Source organism: Natrix helvetica (assembly GCF_964273705.1).
Source record: "Natrix helvetica genome assembly, chromosome: 3".
In the NCBI taxonomy this organism is placed as follows: Eukaryota; Metazoa; Chordata; class Lepidosauria; order Squamata; family Natricidae; genus Natrix; species Natrix helvetica.
The window spans coordinates 126278028-126295803 of record NC_138549.1 but is presented as its reverse complement, the minus strand read 5'-3'; the positions used below and the strand labels follow the sequence as shown (position 1 = coordinate 126295803).

Genomic DNA, 17776 nt, shown 5'->3' with positions numbered 1-17776 from the left:
CATTGCTGAATGTCTTGCAGGCAACTATTTAATACTGAAAATGGTTTTTTTTTAAAAAAAAAATTCTCCCTTGTCTAAAATAAGGGTAGATTTTATTTCAGGTTTGTCCTTTTTATCTTACTTGCCAGTAAGATGCATAGTCTCTCTCTCTCTTTTGGGAGAGAAAGGGAAAACACCAGATGCAGTGAACCTATTGAAGATGAGTGGTGGCAACAAGAAGTTATCCAAAGGAGAGAAGTGGGGACAGAATGTGAAGCTCTAGAAGGCTTTCAGAAGAAGACATCTGAGATGTCCAGTCTTTCACGTTGCAAGCTTAGCTCTGACACAAGGATAATCTCACAACATTTATTCTTGGCAAACCCATGTAGATCTGGTTCTGTCTCGTTTTTAAATCAATCTTTTTTTTAAATCTCAAATCAATCATTTCTTAATTCGCTCACAGATATATGGAATTTTATTTTTTTATTTTTTGAAAATAAAGATAACATTTGCATTTCTTTAGTGCTTTGGCATGTCAACTATTGCTTGTTTGTTTAGTATCCTGACTGTATTATTTTTACAAACTGAAGGCGGCAAACATATCCAACACACCTTCCTCCTATATTCCCTACTATAACAACCCTGTGAGGGGGGTTGGACTGAGAGAGAGGGACTAACCCAAGGTCACCTAGCTGGCTTTCACAGCTAAGGCAGGACTTGAACTCATGATTTCCTGCTTTCTAGCCTGGTGTCTTAACCAAGGTTTTGATAACTATCTTTAAAGCGCTCCATGGCTCAGGACCTAGTTACTTGCGGGATCGTATTCTGCCCCATACATCCCTGCGACCAATTCGCTCGCACAGAGAGGGACTCCTCCAGGTGCCGTCCACCAGACAGTGTCGAGGGGCGGCGCCTAGGAGTAGAGCCTTCTCTGTGGCGGGCCCAGCCCTGTGGAATGACCTCCCTCTGGATATTAGGACTACGTCTGACCTCCGTTCCTTCAGAGTTAAGCTCAAGACCCACCTATTCCAAGTAGCTGGCCTGGCTCAACCATGATCTAACTATATCGCTCCTGACGGGTTTTTTATTAATGTAATTCTATTGAATTTATTTATTGGGGTTTTTAAATATTGTGACTTTTAATTGTTTTAATTGTTAATTGTTTAATTGTTTTTTAGCTATCAGCCTACCTCCTCCTTGTATACGTCTTGTATACGTCTTATATACGTCCTTGTTATATGTATGTCCTGTCCAGATTTGTATTGTATTGTACTTTGTATTTTATTTGTTTTATTGTACGCCGCCCCGAGTCCTTCGGGAGAGGGTGCGGCTTAGAAATAAATATTCTATTCTTCTAACCACTAGACCAAATTATTCTCTAGGAGTTTTCAAAACTTTAACCAAACTATTAGTAAGTCATTTAGTAGTACCCTAAATAAATTTCAACTGGCTCAGGAGATGCATTAACATGTCCAGACTAAATAAGTATTCCCTAAGCATGTTTCTCTTAATTTTCATCCTGTCCCCTCATCCCTCTTTTTATAATTGCTGGTAAAACATATATCCTACAGTATTCCTACAAAAGACTGAACCCCAGGAATCAAGTTTCGTTATTGCTGTTGTTATTATCTCTTGACATTTTGTCATCTTCACTGACAAAAGTTGGTATATCAAGTCTTTTCTCTTTCTCTTTAACATTCTTTTCTTGACAATGTCAGCTCATTCTGAGCATTGGTTTCTCTAATACCACCCCATCTCTTGTGCGCATGTGCCCACATACTCTCACGGCTACATTTAGCCTTAGAACTCAGTGCCACATAATAACTTTCCCTCAATAGATCAAAAATAGCTTATTTTCTTATAGCTGAGGAAGAAAACTATCAGTAACACAAGCTAAATCTGAAAAGAACACCTTTAAAATAAAGACCTTTTCACAAATAGTTATTCCTCTCAGCAAGATTTGCAATTTCTTTTTGAAACATTTCATCCACATCTTTTCTTTAGAGAGACAGGTGAAGAGGTAGACATCAACATCATTATTGCTTTTTATTCCTTTATTCCTTTATTCCTTTATTCCTAATCACATTATTTCCTCCATTGAATTTAACAGGTGTTCCCTATGATATCTCCAAGTTCAGTCACATGGATATTTTCAACTTATAGTACAGCTTCTCCTTCCTTTTTGTCACTTCAGTTCCTTTAGAACAAATTGTATCTTTCAATTTTTTTGAATTCCAGTCATAGGGATCATCTAATTGGGTCTCCACCATGCCTATTAAATTAATCTGTTTACTTATATAGAAAAATGTTTTGCTCAGTATGTGGAAGATTTGACACAAAACAAGCACTGACAATTTAATAATAACAGGAAGATATTGATTTGCTAATAAAACTGGGATGTATTTCTTACAGGTACATAGAGACATCCAGTAGTATTTATTGATTGCACAGTAAACGAAAATGTGTATAGAATTATATAGGCTGATAGCAGTAGAAAGGAAGAAACATTGAAATAAAGTGAGCACATGAACTCCAGGCCTGACGAACATTTTCTCTCATCTAAAATTATTAATTCAGCAGATTCAAAACTTCCCAGGATACATTTCTGTCTGGTTTTGCTATCAAAACATCAATGTCAGAGTAGAGAGCTAATAGAATCACCTTCTCCACCTAAGGACCTGGATTTAACATTTCAGTCCTCCTCCAATCCTACCTCCACTAAACACCACCAAAGATACATTTAAAAAGTTATATACTGCACACCAGCAAGGGAATTAAAATTTATCTGAGAAAGGAAGTGAGTCACAAAATTACAGAGGGACACAGTCTGAAGTAAATGACTTAATTTCAGCTTAGAGATACCAATTTAAAATCATACGTAGATTAAAACCATAAATTATTTCTTTAATTTTTTTCTGAGAAATATGTCATGCAATAGGTGTTTCAAAACAGAAAAAAACACCCAGTAGATACACTTGTTTCCCAATGCTTGGATTATAGTTAAGCATATGCATTCTGAAGGTTGAATAAATTCTGCACATTAATTTTCACTCTTCCTCTGTGTGATAAAAAGATCGGCTCACAAATCAATGAAATGGGGATCCTTCCACACCAATCTTGATTACGTCCCAAATCACACAAAAGAAGTTGTAAGCAGACTCCTTTAGAGGGCTTGCCTGTGCATATGTTGGTTTATTCATTTTATTCAATTTATATAGCCAACCATTTCAAACTGAGACTACATACCATCCAGCATTCCTAATAGCTGAATATAGGGAGATATATTGCACTTAGTATAGTGTATTTCGCTGTTCATAAGGCGAAAACAATAGAGTGGTTGCTATGAGGAGAAATTAACAACAGAGGTGAGGTTCCTTCTATTTTTATATTAAAGTCACTCTGAGCTGTGAAGCCAAACAAATAACCCATTGGCATTTGCAATTCCCAAAATTGCCTTAAGCAGAATTGGTGGATGAAACAGCAAGAGGGAAGGAATGCACTGAGCTGTTTTGACTTTTTGTGGGGCACTTGAAATTCTTCTTAGGGAAAGGGAGCAGACGTGAAACTTGACTAGGATGCTCTCTCGTTTTCATCTTCTCTTCATAGAAGACCAGCTGGCTGCTGCCAAACTGATGTTGTCCCCCCCCCACCATCTCCAATCAGAATTCTTGAAATAAATATTTAGCAGATTTGCTCCAAAGATAAACCCTTTTGAGGAGGGAGAATGACAATTTATTGAGTCCAGGAAATGGGAGGCAGAAAGTAACAAGAGTTCCCACCAAAGACAGTAATAGTTTTGATGTGATCTCAAAGTCCTTGTAGCTGAGTCAGAAATGAACCAGCTCAGATCCTGAATATATTGGGCTGCGTGGGATTACCAAGGACTGGAGCGGTTTTAGAATCCTTGTGTAGAAACTGTTAGCGAAGAGATTGCAGGAAAATAAGTGACTTTATATTGAATAGTGGTTGTGAATCCTTGCTCTATTTTTGATTCTGAGGACAACTCCCAAGATATTTTAAAATTAAAAAAAATCTCATAAAACAATAAAAACTGAAAGCAATAAACTCTTAATATCATCAGAAGTGTGTTAAGCAGAGAATTAACATAATATTTTAAAAACCTTGAAAGCATAAACATTTCTGATATTTACATCTCCCATTCTTTGGGAGCCACCCAGAGTCCGATATGAGACGGGCAGATATGTAAATGTTTAAAATAAATAAATAGAAAACATTTCCCCTGGGAAAAATCAAAGTTTAGGGTTGGGAAATCTTTTGGATTTGAAGGCGAAACTAATGCACTGAATTCTAAGGGCACCCGAATAGTATCTTCATCTCCTTAAAATAGCTGCATCTTTTCTCAAGGCCGTACAGTTGCTGTCTATAGTTGCACAATCTCAGGAACTGAGAAGTTTAAGTTTAGGAGTTATAATCAAGTGATACAGAGGTGGGTTCCGACTGCTTCACTCAGGGATGCGCTGCTCTAGTGCTTGTTTGATGTGCACTATGCATGCATGCACAGTACTAAAAATGCTTCTGCGCATGTGCGGAACCAAAAAACAAGATGGCGGCGCCTATAGCGGTGCTGAGAGAACTGGTTTGGGTGGCGTGGCAGGCTCAGTTATTACCTACTCGGCCAAACTGGTCCAAACTGATATGTGTATACACCTATGTGTTCCAAAGCATTTTTTGGCTTTGAATTTGAAGTATCCTATATTAGTTCGCCCAAAAGAGTTACACATAACTTCCTCAAAACAGAACTGAAGAGAGCATGCCCTGATCCAGTGCTTTTCAAACTTGGCAACTTTTAAGATGTGTTCACCTCCGTTCCAAGAATTCCCCAGTCAACATGTCCACCCATCTTGCCAAAATTTCCAAGTTTGAAGGACACTTCCCTAGTCATTTGATTTCAGAGGCAATAGTGCCTCCACTTCTGTTATTAAGATATTGCTACCAGCTGAAGTTTAAATAGGTTTCGGTAGCTATAAAACTTATGGTGTATTGATTTCCCCCCCACTTTGGTATTTTAAATGAGCGGATCAAAATAAGAGCCAAATGTAAAGTGAGTCAGATCAATATCTATGTGATACAACGTTGTTAGCAGCTTTCCCCCAAAATCACAGATGATCATCCTGTCTGCTTATTCCACCACAGTGGTTCTTGCAGTCTTGTACAATCAAACTTTGTGCATAGATGTCACTCTCTCTCCCTCAACATCGGGTGCCAATATTTGCAGTACAAAACTTTTCCGGCAAAAGAATAAAGACCCTGTTTGCATTGGCACAACACCTTCAGCCAGATGCTGTCTGGAAGGTTCCATATTTAGAAGAAAAGAAAAACATAGCATACCATAGCAAGAGTAGGACTGATCTCTGAGGGAAAGAATCAACTTAGCTTCCCCTTTGCTATACTTAAATGTTCTCGTTTTACCTGCTGCAAAATCCAGATTGTGAGGCCCTAAATATAGGCAGATTTAAGCCAAGAAACTGACCCATAAAATTATGGCTTTCCTATGTCATGAAGGGTCACCATTTTAAAAAGGCTAAAGATTTAGGCCAGGGGTGTCCAAACTTGGGAACTTTAAGACTTGTGGACTTCAACTCCCAGAATTCCCCAGCCAGCCGGCTGGGGAATTCTGGGAGTTGAAGTCCACAAGTCTTAAAGTTCCCAAGTTTGGACACCCCTGATTTAGGCTGAACAATGGATGGATCAGAGGCTAGATACATGCTCTGCTTGGCTCAACAGGCTTAACTCTGAGCAAAGCCCCAGTATTTTGTAAAAGATGCATTGTTTGGAAGCATTTGAGGGGCTGGATAACACAGCTAAGCCAGGATCTGGATACAGAATAGCTTTTAAGACACACATTATACCTCAGGGCAAACTAGCTGGGTTTGGTTAGAAAGCTGTACTGTATGCCTGTGACAACTTAGTGCTGCCATTGTGCTTTTTTTTCTAATCAGAAAAAAAAAATACCACAGAGCTCAAAACAGGAAGGCAGGAGCAAGAGAGCCGAAAAATAAAATTCTAGGAATAGATGTACGTCTCGTGCAGTTCTATGTAAATCATAAAGCAAAACAGAATTTTGATTACGGAAAGGTGAGTGACAGGAAAAAAAGAGAGCAAGAGACACTCATGCCAAGGTTTGTTCGGCTTTGTTTTCACATTTGCCTATGAAGTAACCATTTCTTCGACTACATCTATTTTAAGAGACCGTGTACTCATTCCTACTCCACATCAACACATATAATAAATGGCCCTTTTTCTTATTTCAGAGAGGAGGGGGAGAGTCAGAATGTTTTCATTTGCTACTGAGCTTAGTTGAGATCCTCCACTTTTCCTGCTTTTGTGAAAACCAAATGGTTATCCAAAAATGCTCTAAGGAACCTAATGGGCAACAATTCTTCTCTAATTAGTGGCCCAGATTGGCCTTTATAATTATCACTTCATAAATCATAGCTTGGAAAATAAGTGCTAAGAATGCTGTTTTCTCACCTCCTCACTTTAGGGCAAAAAATCCTGACAATACTCAGTCAGTCCACTCAAGTAAATCAGACAGGAAACACAACTAGATAAGCTAATTCTACTTTATTGTAAGGCTACATTAACAGAATCTTGCAAGTCTGAAGGTACACATTCCTTCCACTTCTTTTAATCACCTGATTAAAAGTTAGGCAAGTTTTTCCTAAGACTTTTTTTTCTTTGACTATTAAGCCGCTGGGGGCTCCTGTCTCTCTTGTCTGTTTGTTTTTTAGGCAGTATCTCTTCCCCTCATCCCCCCAAAGTCATCCACACATTCTATTGAAGGTATCAATCTAAGGTCTGTTGGTTTTGACTCCATCTTAAGAGAAGCTAGGATTTTTTATAATGAAGTGGGAGGACAAGAGAAAATGAGGACTTCATTCATGGCTTCATTAACCTTAATCTGTGACTCTGTTTCCTACACTGCAGCCTTATGACTTATATTGATTCTCTCATTGGTTAGACTTGCTGATGATTTTTTAAATAGGGAATCAAATGCCTTTAATCTCCTTCGTTTGTTGATATGGTTAAACCAGTGTTTCTCAAACTTGGCGACTTTAAGTCCTGTGGACTTCAACTCCCAGAATTCCCCAGCCAGCTATGCTGGCTGGGGGATTCTGGGAGTTGAAGTCCACAGGACTTAAAGTTGCCAAGTTTGAGAAACACTGGGTTAAACTTTATAGAGGAAATACCTAAATACTTTGGGTGAACTGCTTGTTTAGTGGACTGGCAGGTTGGCCTTTTATTCAAATCTATTGTGGTCAGAATCACAACTACATTTCAAGGAAACATCATTGAGACTGCAATGGACTATCACCTTGAAAGTGCGAAGTTTTTTTGATCTAGAAGTTATAAATCATCCATGAACCTCTCTCTCAGAATCTGATAGTGCTGAAGATTTGCTCATGGGTTAGTTTAAGCCTCTGAATGATACAGTGACGCCATGACAAAGCTTACAATCGTCCCTGTTTTCTTTGTTGCATTCTTGAACTTTCCTTCAAATGGGGAACTTTCATTTCAAGCTATGACTGCCACTGCATAAAGAATAACATTTCATTGTGTGGTAGTGCCACAAGGACATGCTCTGTGAGGTCCCTGGAAGGGACATCCGGCTTGCCAGACCTCCCAGCTCCTGTTATTTCTGTAAGATGGATGCATATCATGAGAAGGCCTCAAACATCTAACAAAATAAGGAGTTTGATGCCATTCCATTATATGAGCAGAGACATACTAGTTTTGTATTGATTTTACAAAGAAAGCAGGAAGTTGGGATAAAATATTAAGAGGGCAGGATAAAATATTCCTCTGATAGTTGAGCAATGACGTGCTGAGACATCTCTACTTAAGAACTAGTATTTAATTAGCTGTCAGTTGTCTTTGAAGACTGAAAGCCTTCAGTCAGCTAAACATTTCCAAAGTGTACCTACAGGTCTAGTCAATCCTGCTTTGTTTTCTGAAATCAGAAATCTTGAATGATGCAAACATGGGTGAGAAGCAAGTGCCTTTTCTTTATGCTAACACAGAGAGGCAGAAATGGGAATCAGTTTTCTGATTGGTATAGAATTTACATTTGCATTGGTGTCTGAAATAAAACAATGTAAACAATCTGCATTCCTTCACTGCAGTTTCCTAAAAAACTTTCCTGGAAATTAAGGCAAAATTAACCACTACTAAGTTTGTTAGACTGATGCCAAATACATTACAGGATATATCCTTCACTGCTTAATTGCACCACATTCCTGCCTTATGGATGATGAAGATATGTTGAAGCAAGTAGGATCTATAAAGGCAGCATCAAAATTTAAGATACATCTACGCAGGGAATATACATGAACTAGCAACCTGAATATTCTTGAATTCATATTCATTAACTTATTTGCACAAATCAACATGAGACCACTAGAACAGACTGTCCATACATAGACTTTCATTATCAGAGATTTGTGACAAACAGCAGGGTACAACCATTGTTTTCCTAATGTTCACTTTTCCTATGGAGCCACATTTTAAGATAAAGTGCTAGCCTTTGATTTCTGTCTTAAATGCATCAGGGAGTAAGTTCTATTGCAATCAAAGAGAGTTATTTCTTAATAAATATCTGTCAGATTATGCCGATGATTAATTCCTTGGGTAATCCAGAAAGACAATACTTACAACATTAAGTCCACCCAGGAAATAATTACTGTAGAGAGAACTCAGCACATGCTTCTGTGAAGTGTACAGTAATAGTTTGCAGAAAAATATGATCACTGCATTTCTCTTGGGGATAAAGAATTGGGTTTCCTATACAAATTATTTCACAAAAATGTAAACTATATAGAAATCCACCAGAAGAACTCTTACTGTAGGGCTGGCCATCTTTTGGGTAGCCCAGAAGCTAGATTTTATTTAATGGGGGAGGTGGGGAGGTTGAGAGTAACAGAAGGCAAATTGATTATATCATGACATCATGCAAACAGTGACTTCTGGGTGTGTATATTCGTCTGTTTTGGCAGGATTGCATACTAAGGTTTATTTTCTATAAAAATAGGCAAGACGTTATCCTCTGTTTGTCAGGAATTTCTAGCCAAATTATGGAGACATGATTTTGGGAGGCCCCGGGGATTGCAGAAAAGGGCTTTGATCACTTATGAGCAACATTTTTACATTATAATTCTAAATATACTTTTCCAAAATAAACCCAAGTAAATTCAATAGCACATATTTTCCAAAAGAAATGTACAGTATATTTCATCCTATATCTAGCTCTTGCCAGTGTTCTTTAAGATATATAATTTATATCTGGCCGTGTGGCATTCACATCTCCATTTCATGAAAGTTTGAAAATAATAGTGCATATAAAAATCCAGGATAATGCACATTTGTTTTTCAATGCAACTTTCCCTATTCATGAATTTTTTATATTCAGCTTCCCCCAACTATATCCCCTTTATGTTCATTAGAGCCTTTATGTTGTAGGAGATAACCAGGCTAAGTCCGAGGGAGGGGTCAAATGCATCATCAGTCATGAGTCCCTTCATGCCCACAAGAGAGATAAGTCCAGCCCATCTTGAATCCCTTTGACACTTATCTACCACCAATTTGCTTTGACCATTAATAGTTCAGATTCTTCTAGAGAGTAGAAGTTTGCAATAAATCTTTAAACTCATTTGAACTGCCTGGATCTTCTGATTTTTCTGGAGCTTGACATTTTGTTCTCTACTATCTGTGCTTATAACTGAAGCCTTATGATCAGATTGAAAACATAACTATACATAATCTTGTATGCAGTCTATTTAAATGGTCAACAGTCAATATAAGTCAGCAACCAGGAGACAGTGAGTTCTAGTCCTGCCTTACTGTAGATTTGATAGGCAGCTGGATGACCTTGGGCCAGTCACTGTCTCCCAGTCTAACCCACCTCACAGGGTGGTTGTTGTGATGGAAATAGGACAAGGAAGGAGTATTATGTATATTTGCTGCCTTGAGTTATTTATAAAAAAAATAATAAAGGCATGTTGGGGAACATAGCACGGTGGAGACTTCAAAAGTAGCCACCATCCTTGCATAGCTGCAAGAGATCCAGAACTGACCCCTCCCTCCTGTAAATTCCATCCATCCATCATTATTATGGTCACAGTCCAGCAAATACAAGCATTAAAACAATAATAATAGTATACAAATAAAAGACAGACAGAATAATATATTGTAATTAGTGGTAAATTAACAGTGAGCAGTTAAAGTTTGTCTAATTTTACATACAGCATAGGAGAATTTGGCCAGATTCAGAGAAGCTACTTCAAACTGATCTAATATCAGCAGTTATACATAAAAAAGATCAGTATTTCCCAGATATTTTATTAGATAAGGTGTTATAAATTGAGCCCGTGAGTCCTTACAGAAGATTTAGTACAGCAGGACATAAGCTACAATTTCAATGGCCCCTGTGCCTTGTCCACAGGGGCACAATCTCAGTGCATATAGCATTCTTTTGCATTGGCCTTCCAAAGCTGCTGTGGGAAGTGTGTTGCAGTGCGCTAAAGTTAATGCCCTTCAGATTTTTGGGATGGTTATTTAATATAAACATCTCGCTGCTTTAAAGGGGGGAGTTGTGGCTGCTCAAAAAAGCATTCTCCGGAGGAGCCCAAACTTTTTGGATTTCCAGATCTTTATTACATTGTTTAAAGTGCTCTAAGTGCATGCTCATACCCCATCATTAGAAGCACTTCCCTAGAGAAACCAAGATACTGGAGTTTTTGTGAGAAGGTCCTGAACCATACTGATTTGAAATTGTCTTCTAAAAGGAGTAAACTCAACCCTGCAGGAGAAAAGAGTAGTTTTAACCCATGTGCAAAAATATAAATCCATGCACCTGTTTTGATTTTGGCTAGTCCTACCCTCCCTCCTTAGTACTTCGTTTGGGATGCAACATGCTACCTAAAATATGGCTCTTAGGAATTTGGATTCCATCTTTTCCAGAGGAGTAAAAGAGGAGTAAGATCCCAAAGAGTAATTGTGTGGGAGCCTTAGATGAATATAACTTCAGTGCTGCTGGAATATATTTTGTGCTCCTCTGAAACCCTTAAATTCCATTGCGCCTTATTTATCTGTTCCGAGGCTGAGGCTGACAATCTGATGAGATTCCTGTATAATAGAATGCAATAAAGGACCAAGTTTGAACCCTAAAATGTAGGTGTGTTGCTTGTGCCTGACAGGGCATGATAGTTTTTTTTAAAAGCCATTTCTCTTACAAACCAAAAGATTGTAGAAGTTCCCTGAGAATGGGCTCCAGCACAAATCCAAAAGCTCAGAAAACTAAACCTTTGGTCCCAGGGACCGACTCAGATTGGACCCTGCAACATTTTAACCCTTTTATTCAGAATTAACCTACACAAGCAGGTATTCATTGTCCAGGCCTCAAGGTCAGACTATCTCCTTTCAGGTCAAATAAACCCTTTCCTTTTCTTGCAGTTTCACAGGAATACAGCATAATTTATTTTTATTCCTTACATTATTCATTCATGGTTTTTCTTTCCATTTAGTTCCTCTTACACCCGAAGTTGCAATCTTCCATCTACCATGTCTACCAGAAGGTCCCACCAATATCAACCTCTGCCTCATGGTTTTCATCAATAGAGACTTTTACATAATTTATTTTAAATATGTTAGTGAATAGGCTAGTTCATTAGGATTACCACAATTCCACTACAATATTCTCTGCTAATGGTAGTGCCCAGTGTCACAAGCACAACCAGTTTTTTCTCCCAAATATGCTCACACTACTGTATGAAAGCTGAGATCGCAAGTCTGGAGAAGCCTTGCACACCAACATGTTGTTGCCTCTAATCCCATCCACTCAGAGGTGAATAAAGTATCTACTGACCCTACCTATATGTGCCTACAGCCCGTGTATCAGCACAATCTGTGCAAAAAACTAAACTTTTATTTTAGCCAGACAGCTCACACAGTAAATAGTCTGAGTCTTGTATCTATTTAATTCAATATCTGTATTTTAGTTTTATCCCAACATAGAACATAGGAGTTGAAACAGCATGGTAAGTCTAAAGCCTGTTAACAGAATGGCAACTGGTGGAATAGAAACGGGACTTAAGGGTGCTTGCTGAAGTTTATAGCTCATAAACTACAGTGCAAACATAGCTAATCATTTTGTTTAAATCTGCCTCCAGCTCCTTTCTCTCTTTTATATCTAATATTTCTTAGTAAAATAATAATATAAACAGTAAAGTTCGATTCAAATACGGATGCGGAGTTCTTATGACCCTCTAGGCCAGCGGTGTCAAACTCAAGGCCCATGGGCCAGATCTGGCCTGTGGGATGCTTAAATATGGCCCATGGGGATGGCCTGGAAATAGCAAAGGATTGGCCCACAGTACCTCTGGCAGCTGAAGTGCAGCATTGGGAAGCTGCGCATGCCCCCTGTGCACCCCGTTGTTGGCCTGGAGGGCTCCTGCAGCACTTTGCCAGCCAAAATGGGGCACAGGTGTGTGTGCGCCCCTCATTTTTTGTCTAGTAGGGGGCTCAAGGAGGTGTCCATACCATTTCCCCCCACCCGGCCCAACCCGCGGAATAGATCTACAATGCTGATAAGACCCTCAAAGAAATCCTATTTTGACACCCCTGCTCTAGGCCACTGGAAGTTGTAGTTCAGGCACTTCTGGAAAGCTACAACTTCATCATAGATTGGGGAAAAGAAGAATTCATGCTTTTAAAAATATTCAGAAACTTACTTTGGAGATAGTTCAGTGTTATAATTTGGGAAATACCCCACAGTAAGACTTGTGGCATAAGGGTTGCATAGGAAAACAGCTGTCCATTCAGAACCGAAATTCATCCTTCATTCTCTCAATCTGCCCTTTCCACTCTTGTGTGAAATGACTGTTCCACTTTGTTCACACTACACTTTTAACTAGAACGGATGTTGACCCAGCAGAAGCATTCATGTCACAAGTTATATCTTGGTTAGAGCTTTTGTGACTTAGGTTAATTAGGTGAGCCTAGCTGACTTGATTGTCTCAAAGGAGCTTTTTCAAAAAGCAAACGGACTATGTTTTTTCTTGAGGAAGAAGGCATTTTGCTTCGCATCCAAGAAGCTTCATCAGTTCTGACTCTGATGAACTGATGAAACTTCTTGGATGAGACGTAAAAGGTCTTCTTCCTCAAGAAAAAAAAGTATAGTTCAGTTGCCTTTTCAAAGAAGCACCGTTAAGACAATCATGACCTGGTTGACTGAGAATCTCCACAGAGTACAGTTGGCTCGATTATTCCAGTGTTTTATGCAAGGCCAGAAAAATGGTGAATTCGGTAATGGGGTTTTTGCATCTTGTGTGAATAGAGCACTGTGGTCTCTTTCCAAACCCCAAAAGCTATTTTGGCTCTGAAAGTTGCTGCCTGGATGGTGGAATGCAACCTCCTGGTTTGGAGCACCGAGCCGATTTCCCCGCCCCACTTCGAAGCCAGATCTGCTGAAAGAATTAAAGGGAACAAAGGGAGACGTTCTTTCCCCGGCTCCAGTTTGGGCGAGAGGATGCAAGCAAGCAACTTTGAAAAACTCAGGACGGGGAGGCGGGGCAGGGAAAGGACCAGGCCGGGGCCCCAAAGGCGCTGGCCCAGAATCAGCAAGAGACGGTGCCTGAAGGCAGGAGACCTCCGGAGAAAAAATGGATTCTCAGCTCCCCTCCCGAAACTGGCCAAGCCCAGCGCCCGCAAGAGCCTCGAAGTTTCTTGCAAAGCCAACTGCGCCCGAGGAGCTCTTTCGAGAGGGAAGGCAAAGGGGAAACGATCGGCTTCACCTCGCCCCTTGCCCTCATCCCCCCTTCGGCTCTCCAAGGGTCTCCCCCGGAACCAAGCGCTGGCGGAGCTCAACCAGAGGCTTTCAGGAGCAAAGTTGAGGCTGAGACGAGCCGGAGCCGGGGTGGGTGGGGTGGGTGGGGGAGAAGCCCAGTGCCGCCCCAGCGCCCTTCTTTCCTCGGAAATGGAACCTTGGGAGGGGGAAACGGCAGCCCCAGGGAGGGTGGGTATGTCGGTATGTGTACAAAAAGCACAAAGCGAGGGAGCCAGCAGCTGCGGGCTAAGAAGCTTTGTGAAACTTCATGCCTACACGCAAAGTTTGGCGAGGGAGGGGGAAGAGATACATACTTTCCTCTCTCGGCAGTGTTTTGCTTGAAAGTATTTGAAAATCCGAGCAGAGAGAAGGGGTAAGGATTTCCATGCCTTTCGTTACAGAAAGAAATAAAGGAGGGAGGGAGGGAGGGAGGGAGGAAGGAAGGAAGGAAGAAGGAGGAAGGGAAAAAGGGAGGGAGGAAGAAGGAAGGAGGGAGGAAGGAAGAAGGAAGGACGGAGGGAGGGAGGGAGGAAGAAGGGAGGGAGGAGGAGGAGGAGGGAGGGAGGGAGCGAGGAAAGACACTCACCTGTACTGGGGGCAGGGGTGAGCTTCGAATCCCCTTGGGGGTCTCCATCGGGCAAGTCAGTGGAACGGCTCGAGAGGTCGCTTCGCACCTGGGACATCGGAAGGAGCCCTGCGAGGAGACGCCGCCGCCGCCGCCCGCAGAAACACAGAGACAGACAGAGCGAAGTTCATTGAAGACGCTCCCTCTCCGGCCGGCCCACAAGACGCTCACCCCTGGGGATGAATCAGACGCTTCGCTGGAGAATCCGCCCCGCGCCAGGCCAGGCTTCCCAAAATCTCTCGCTCCCCAGATCGTCCCCTCGCGAAGAAAGCCCAACCCCACGCAAACGCCGCCTCCAGCCACCTCTTCGGCGTCGTGAAATTCCGCAAGCCCACCGCCCTCCACCCCGCTTCCCAAAACGGACCTCTTAAAAAAGAACTGGGGGAGAGGAGGGGACTTACTTTGGGATGAGTCTTCAGCCGCGCTTGAACCAGCGGACGGTCATCTCGCCGCCGCCTCCACGTGCGATTCTCTCCCGCTCCTCCGCTCTACGGCTCCTACCTTCGCCCGTCTTGAAACAGAGCTCAGAACGCAAAAGACGCGAACCTTGGATTGCCTGCAGCCTTTTTATAAAGGCTGTAACTTTTCTCCCGGTACACTTCTCGAAGTTTTCCGTAGTAGAAGAAAGAGAGAACTGGGGAAACGCGTCCAACCACCGGAGCTCTGCCTTGCCTTGTTCTGTCTAGAAAGTTTAGCAGCAAACGGGCAAGTTTCAGCCTCTTCCCCTTATCCTGTAAGCTCTGCCTCCCATCGGTTATTTTTTAAAACAGGAAATTGCATCCAGTCTTGATTACTCAGTTTCCTTTGAGCATGAGATATTTGGAGTCTATAAAACCCATAATAAGTAGATTGGCACAAAGTTGGTTTTCTTTTTTTCTTTTGAAGCACTGAAAGTAAACAAATGCACTCACACACATCCTATCCCCCCCCCCCCCTCAAACCTGCAGCAACAGTTAAAATGGGACAAGATACTATGAAGGCAGTTTATACTTCAGGAAATGGAATAGCCAAAATGACATCTCCAAACTAAAACATAAAATCAAAGCAGCCTGTCGATGGGGCTTACATCTTATTCTTTAAAAAGCAACATGAATATTAGATTGCAGAATTATTTAGGAGTAATCATTTTTTAAAAAAAAAACCTTGACTTAGCTGGAAAATAAGTTTCCAGGGGGAGGGAAAAAAGCATTTTTACTGAGTTTAGGCTACTGCGGATATATTCACATTAGTCTAATTCAAAAGAAATCACACAGGATTTTTTTTTTTTTTTTTTTGGTAATAAATCCCATGCTTTCCAAATAAAGAACTAATTACCAGTGTTTCTCAGGCATGGCTACATTAAGATATGTAGGCTTCAACTCCTGCAATTCCTCATCTACATCAGCTGGAGAATTCAGAGAGTTGACCTCTACACCTTTTAAAGTTGCTATGCCTGAGAAACGCTGAACTACACTGTTAAAAAAACACCCACTGTTTTTGGAATTACATTCTCAGTTGCTAATATTTTGTTGCTGGATGTTGTGTTATGGATAGTCTTTTTGACACTGAAAAACAGGCAGAGTTACATTCAGATGGCTACATTTACAACTGGCTACAGAAGAACCTAGTTGGGCCATAACCAGAATGAGAACTTTCATCTCGGTGATGACACTGATCTTGCATTTCATGGTAGTCGGGATTAAATGTAGCTTTCTGATAATACAATTTAGAGAATGAGTGCCTGCAGTGTGAAGAGGACCCACTTCAGTGCAGAATGCTATTTCCCTTCAGTATTATAAATGGAGAATATAGTGAGCCTTTGATTACAATTAATAAACAAATCGATGCTGATGGTGGTGGCACAGGACTGTATTCAGCATCTATAGATTTGCAGTCAACATGCTGTGCTTTTAGTAGGCTGCTGACCTTAAAAGGCTAAGCAAGACCACACCTGGTTAGAAAGGAGCCCACAACTCCTAGAAATCCTAGGGTTGTAGGCTATACTGGGAAGCTGAAAAAGCATCTCAGAATAAAGCAGTGGCAAACCAGCTCTGTACTGTTGCCAAAGAAAACTAACTAATGCATCGAAAAAGCCAACTAACATATTTCCTTTTTTTTGGCAGGTATATAACTTTACTTAAGCTTCTATATATTTGCTGCTGTGGACTAGGCAACTAATGGTAAACAATGTACCAGGACTGTTAAATCAGGACTTCTAATAATAACAAAAATAATGTAGCATATCCTATACTCTATGTTCATACCTGGACAGCCAGCGAATGCTGGCTGGGGAATTCTGGGAGTTGAAGTCCGGACATCTTCAAGTTATCAAGGTTGAGAAACACTGCTCTAGAAGACAAAACAACTTTCAGAATGATCAGTTAAAGTAGGCTCAAAATAACATAATGGAATTTCATACAAACTAATGTCAAGTTCTTCAGTCAGGAAAAAAACACGTGGGTCCTTGTCTTTGAGTACCAAGTGGAGTCCATGGGGATCAAAATAAATGTAATAAATAAATAAAATCCACAGAAGTCATTGTAAGCAATAATTCCAAATAATTGATTAGGCCTACCTTCAGTTCAGTTTAGGAATTTCATTTTTTAGAAAGATTCAAAAGAACTGAAATGGCAAACTCAATTCTTAATAGGTTTAGTAGTTTACCTTACAAAACCTTCCTAAGCCTTCCTTGACTGGATGTCATGCATTACAATGTCCTTGGAGAAAGTTTGCTGGGAATTTTGCTGTTATAGATTGGCAGTTTTGGAGGACTCGGGATTGAGAAGGATGCTGCACTCTTCTCCACCAGGTTCTTTTAAGACTTGACCAGGCAGAGGAAATTCTCATAGAGCCCATGTTCATTAAACATAACATTGTAGCGCGTGATGGCCATCGGAAAGATCCTGCCACTTTTTTTGGGTGAAAGAGCTGATTGACTATGATGAAAAAGTTGATCTGATTTTTGATATCCAGCTAGTTGCAAGTATGTTCTTGTGGGTGTGCCTTGGCTTTTCTGACTACTAGTCAGCATGGGCTATGAATCACCCTCTAAACATGTCAATGCAGCCACTTTGGCTATTTTTTCCTTGTTTGTTTACTTGTCAGCCCGAGGTGACTAATGTATTTTTAAAGGTGCCTGCCCATTTCTGTTCTTTCCTCTCCCCCTTTGTATTGCTGCTGGCTGGAGCGGGCATTTTGTTTTGAAAAAAAATGACTTCACATCACATATTTGAACTGAATTCCTTTTTTTAATCTTCTCAGGCTCACAGGAGAAAGTTGCCTGCCCTTTGGTAGCTATAGGAGGAGCCCAAGTCCCCATGAATTAAAGCAACTGCTTTGATGATAAAATGCCA

At 40.7% G+C, this 17776-nt stretch overlaps 1 protein-coding gene across 2 annotated transcripts in view; it reads right to left on the bottom strand.

Annotated features, from left to right (window-relative positions):
* The window catches only part of MDFI (MyoD family inhibitor), a 58522-nt gene extending 43337 nt beyond the window's left edge, over window positions 1-15185 (bottom strand). Inside the window, exons 1-2 of one of the 2 annotated variants that reach the window (XM_081947481.1) lie at window positions 14846-15185; window positions 14406-14617 (exon numbers count right to left, since the gene is read on the bottom strand). In XM_081947481.1, coding sequence (XP_081803607.1) covers window positions 14406-14502 — 97 coding nt within the window. In that variant the 5' untranslated portion in view covers window positions 14503-14617; window positions 14846-15185. The remainder of the gene's footprint in view (window positions 1-14405; window positions 14618-14845) is intronic. The other variant, XM_081947482.1, reaches the window with a different exon arrangement.
* Window positions 15186-17776: the final 2591 nt, after the last annotated feature.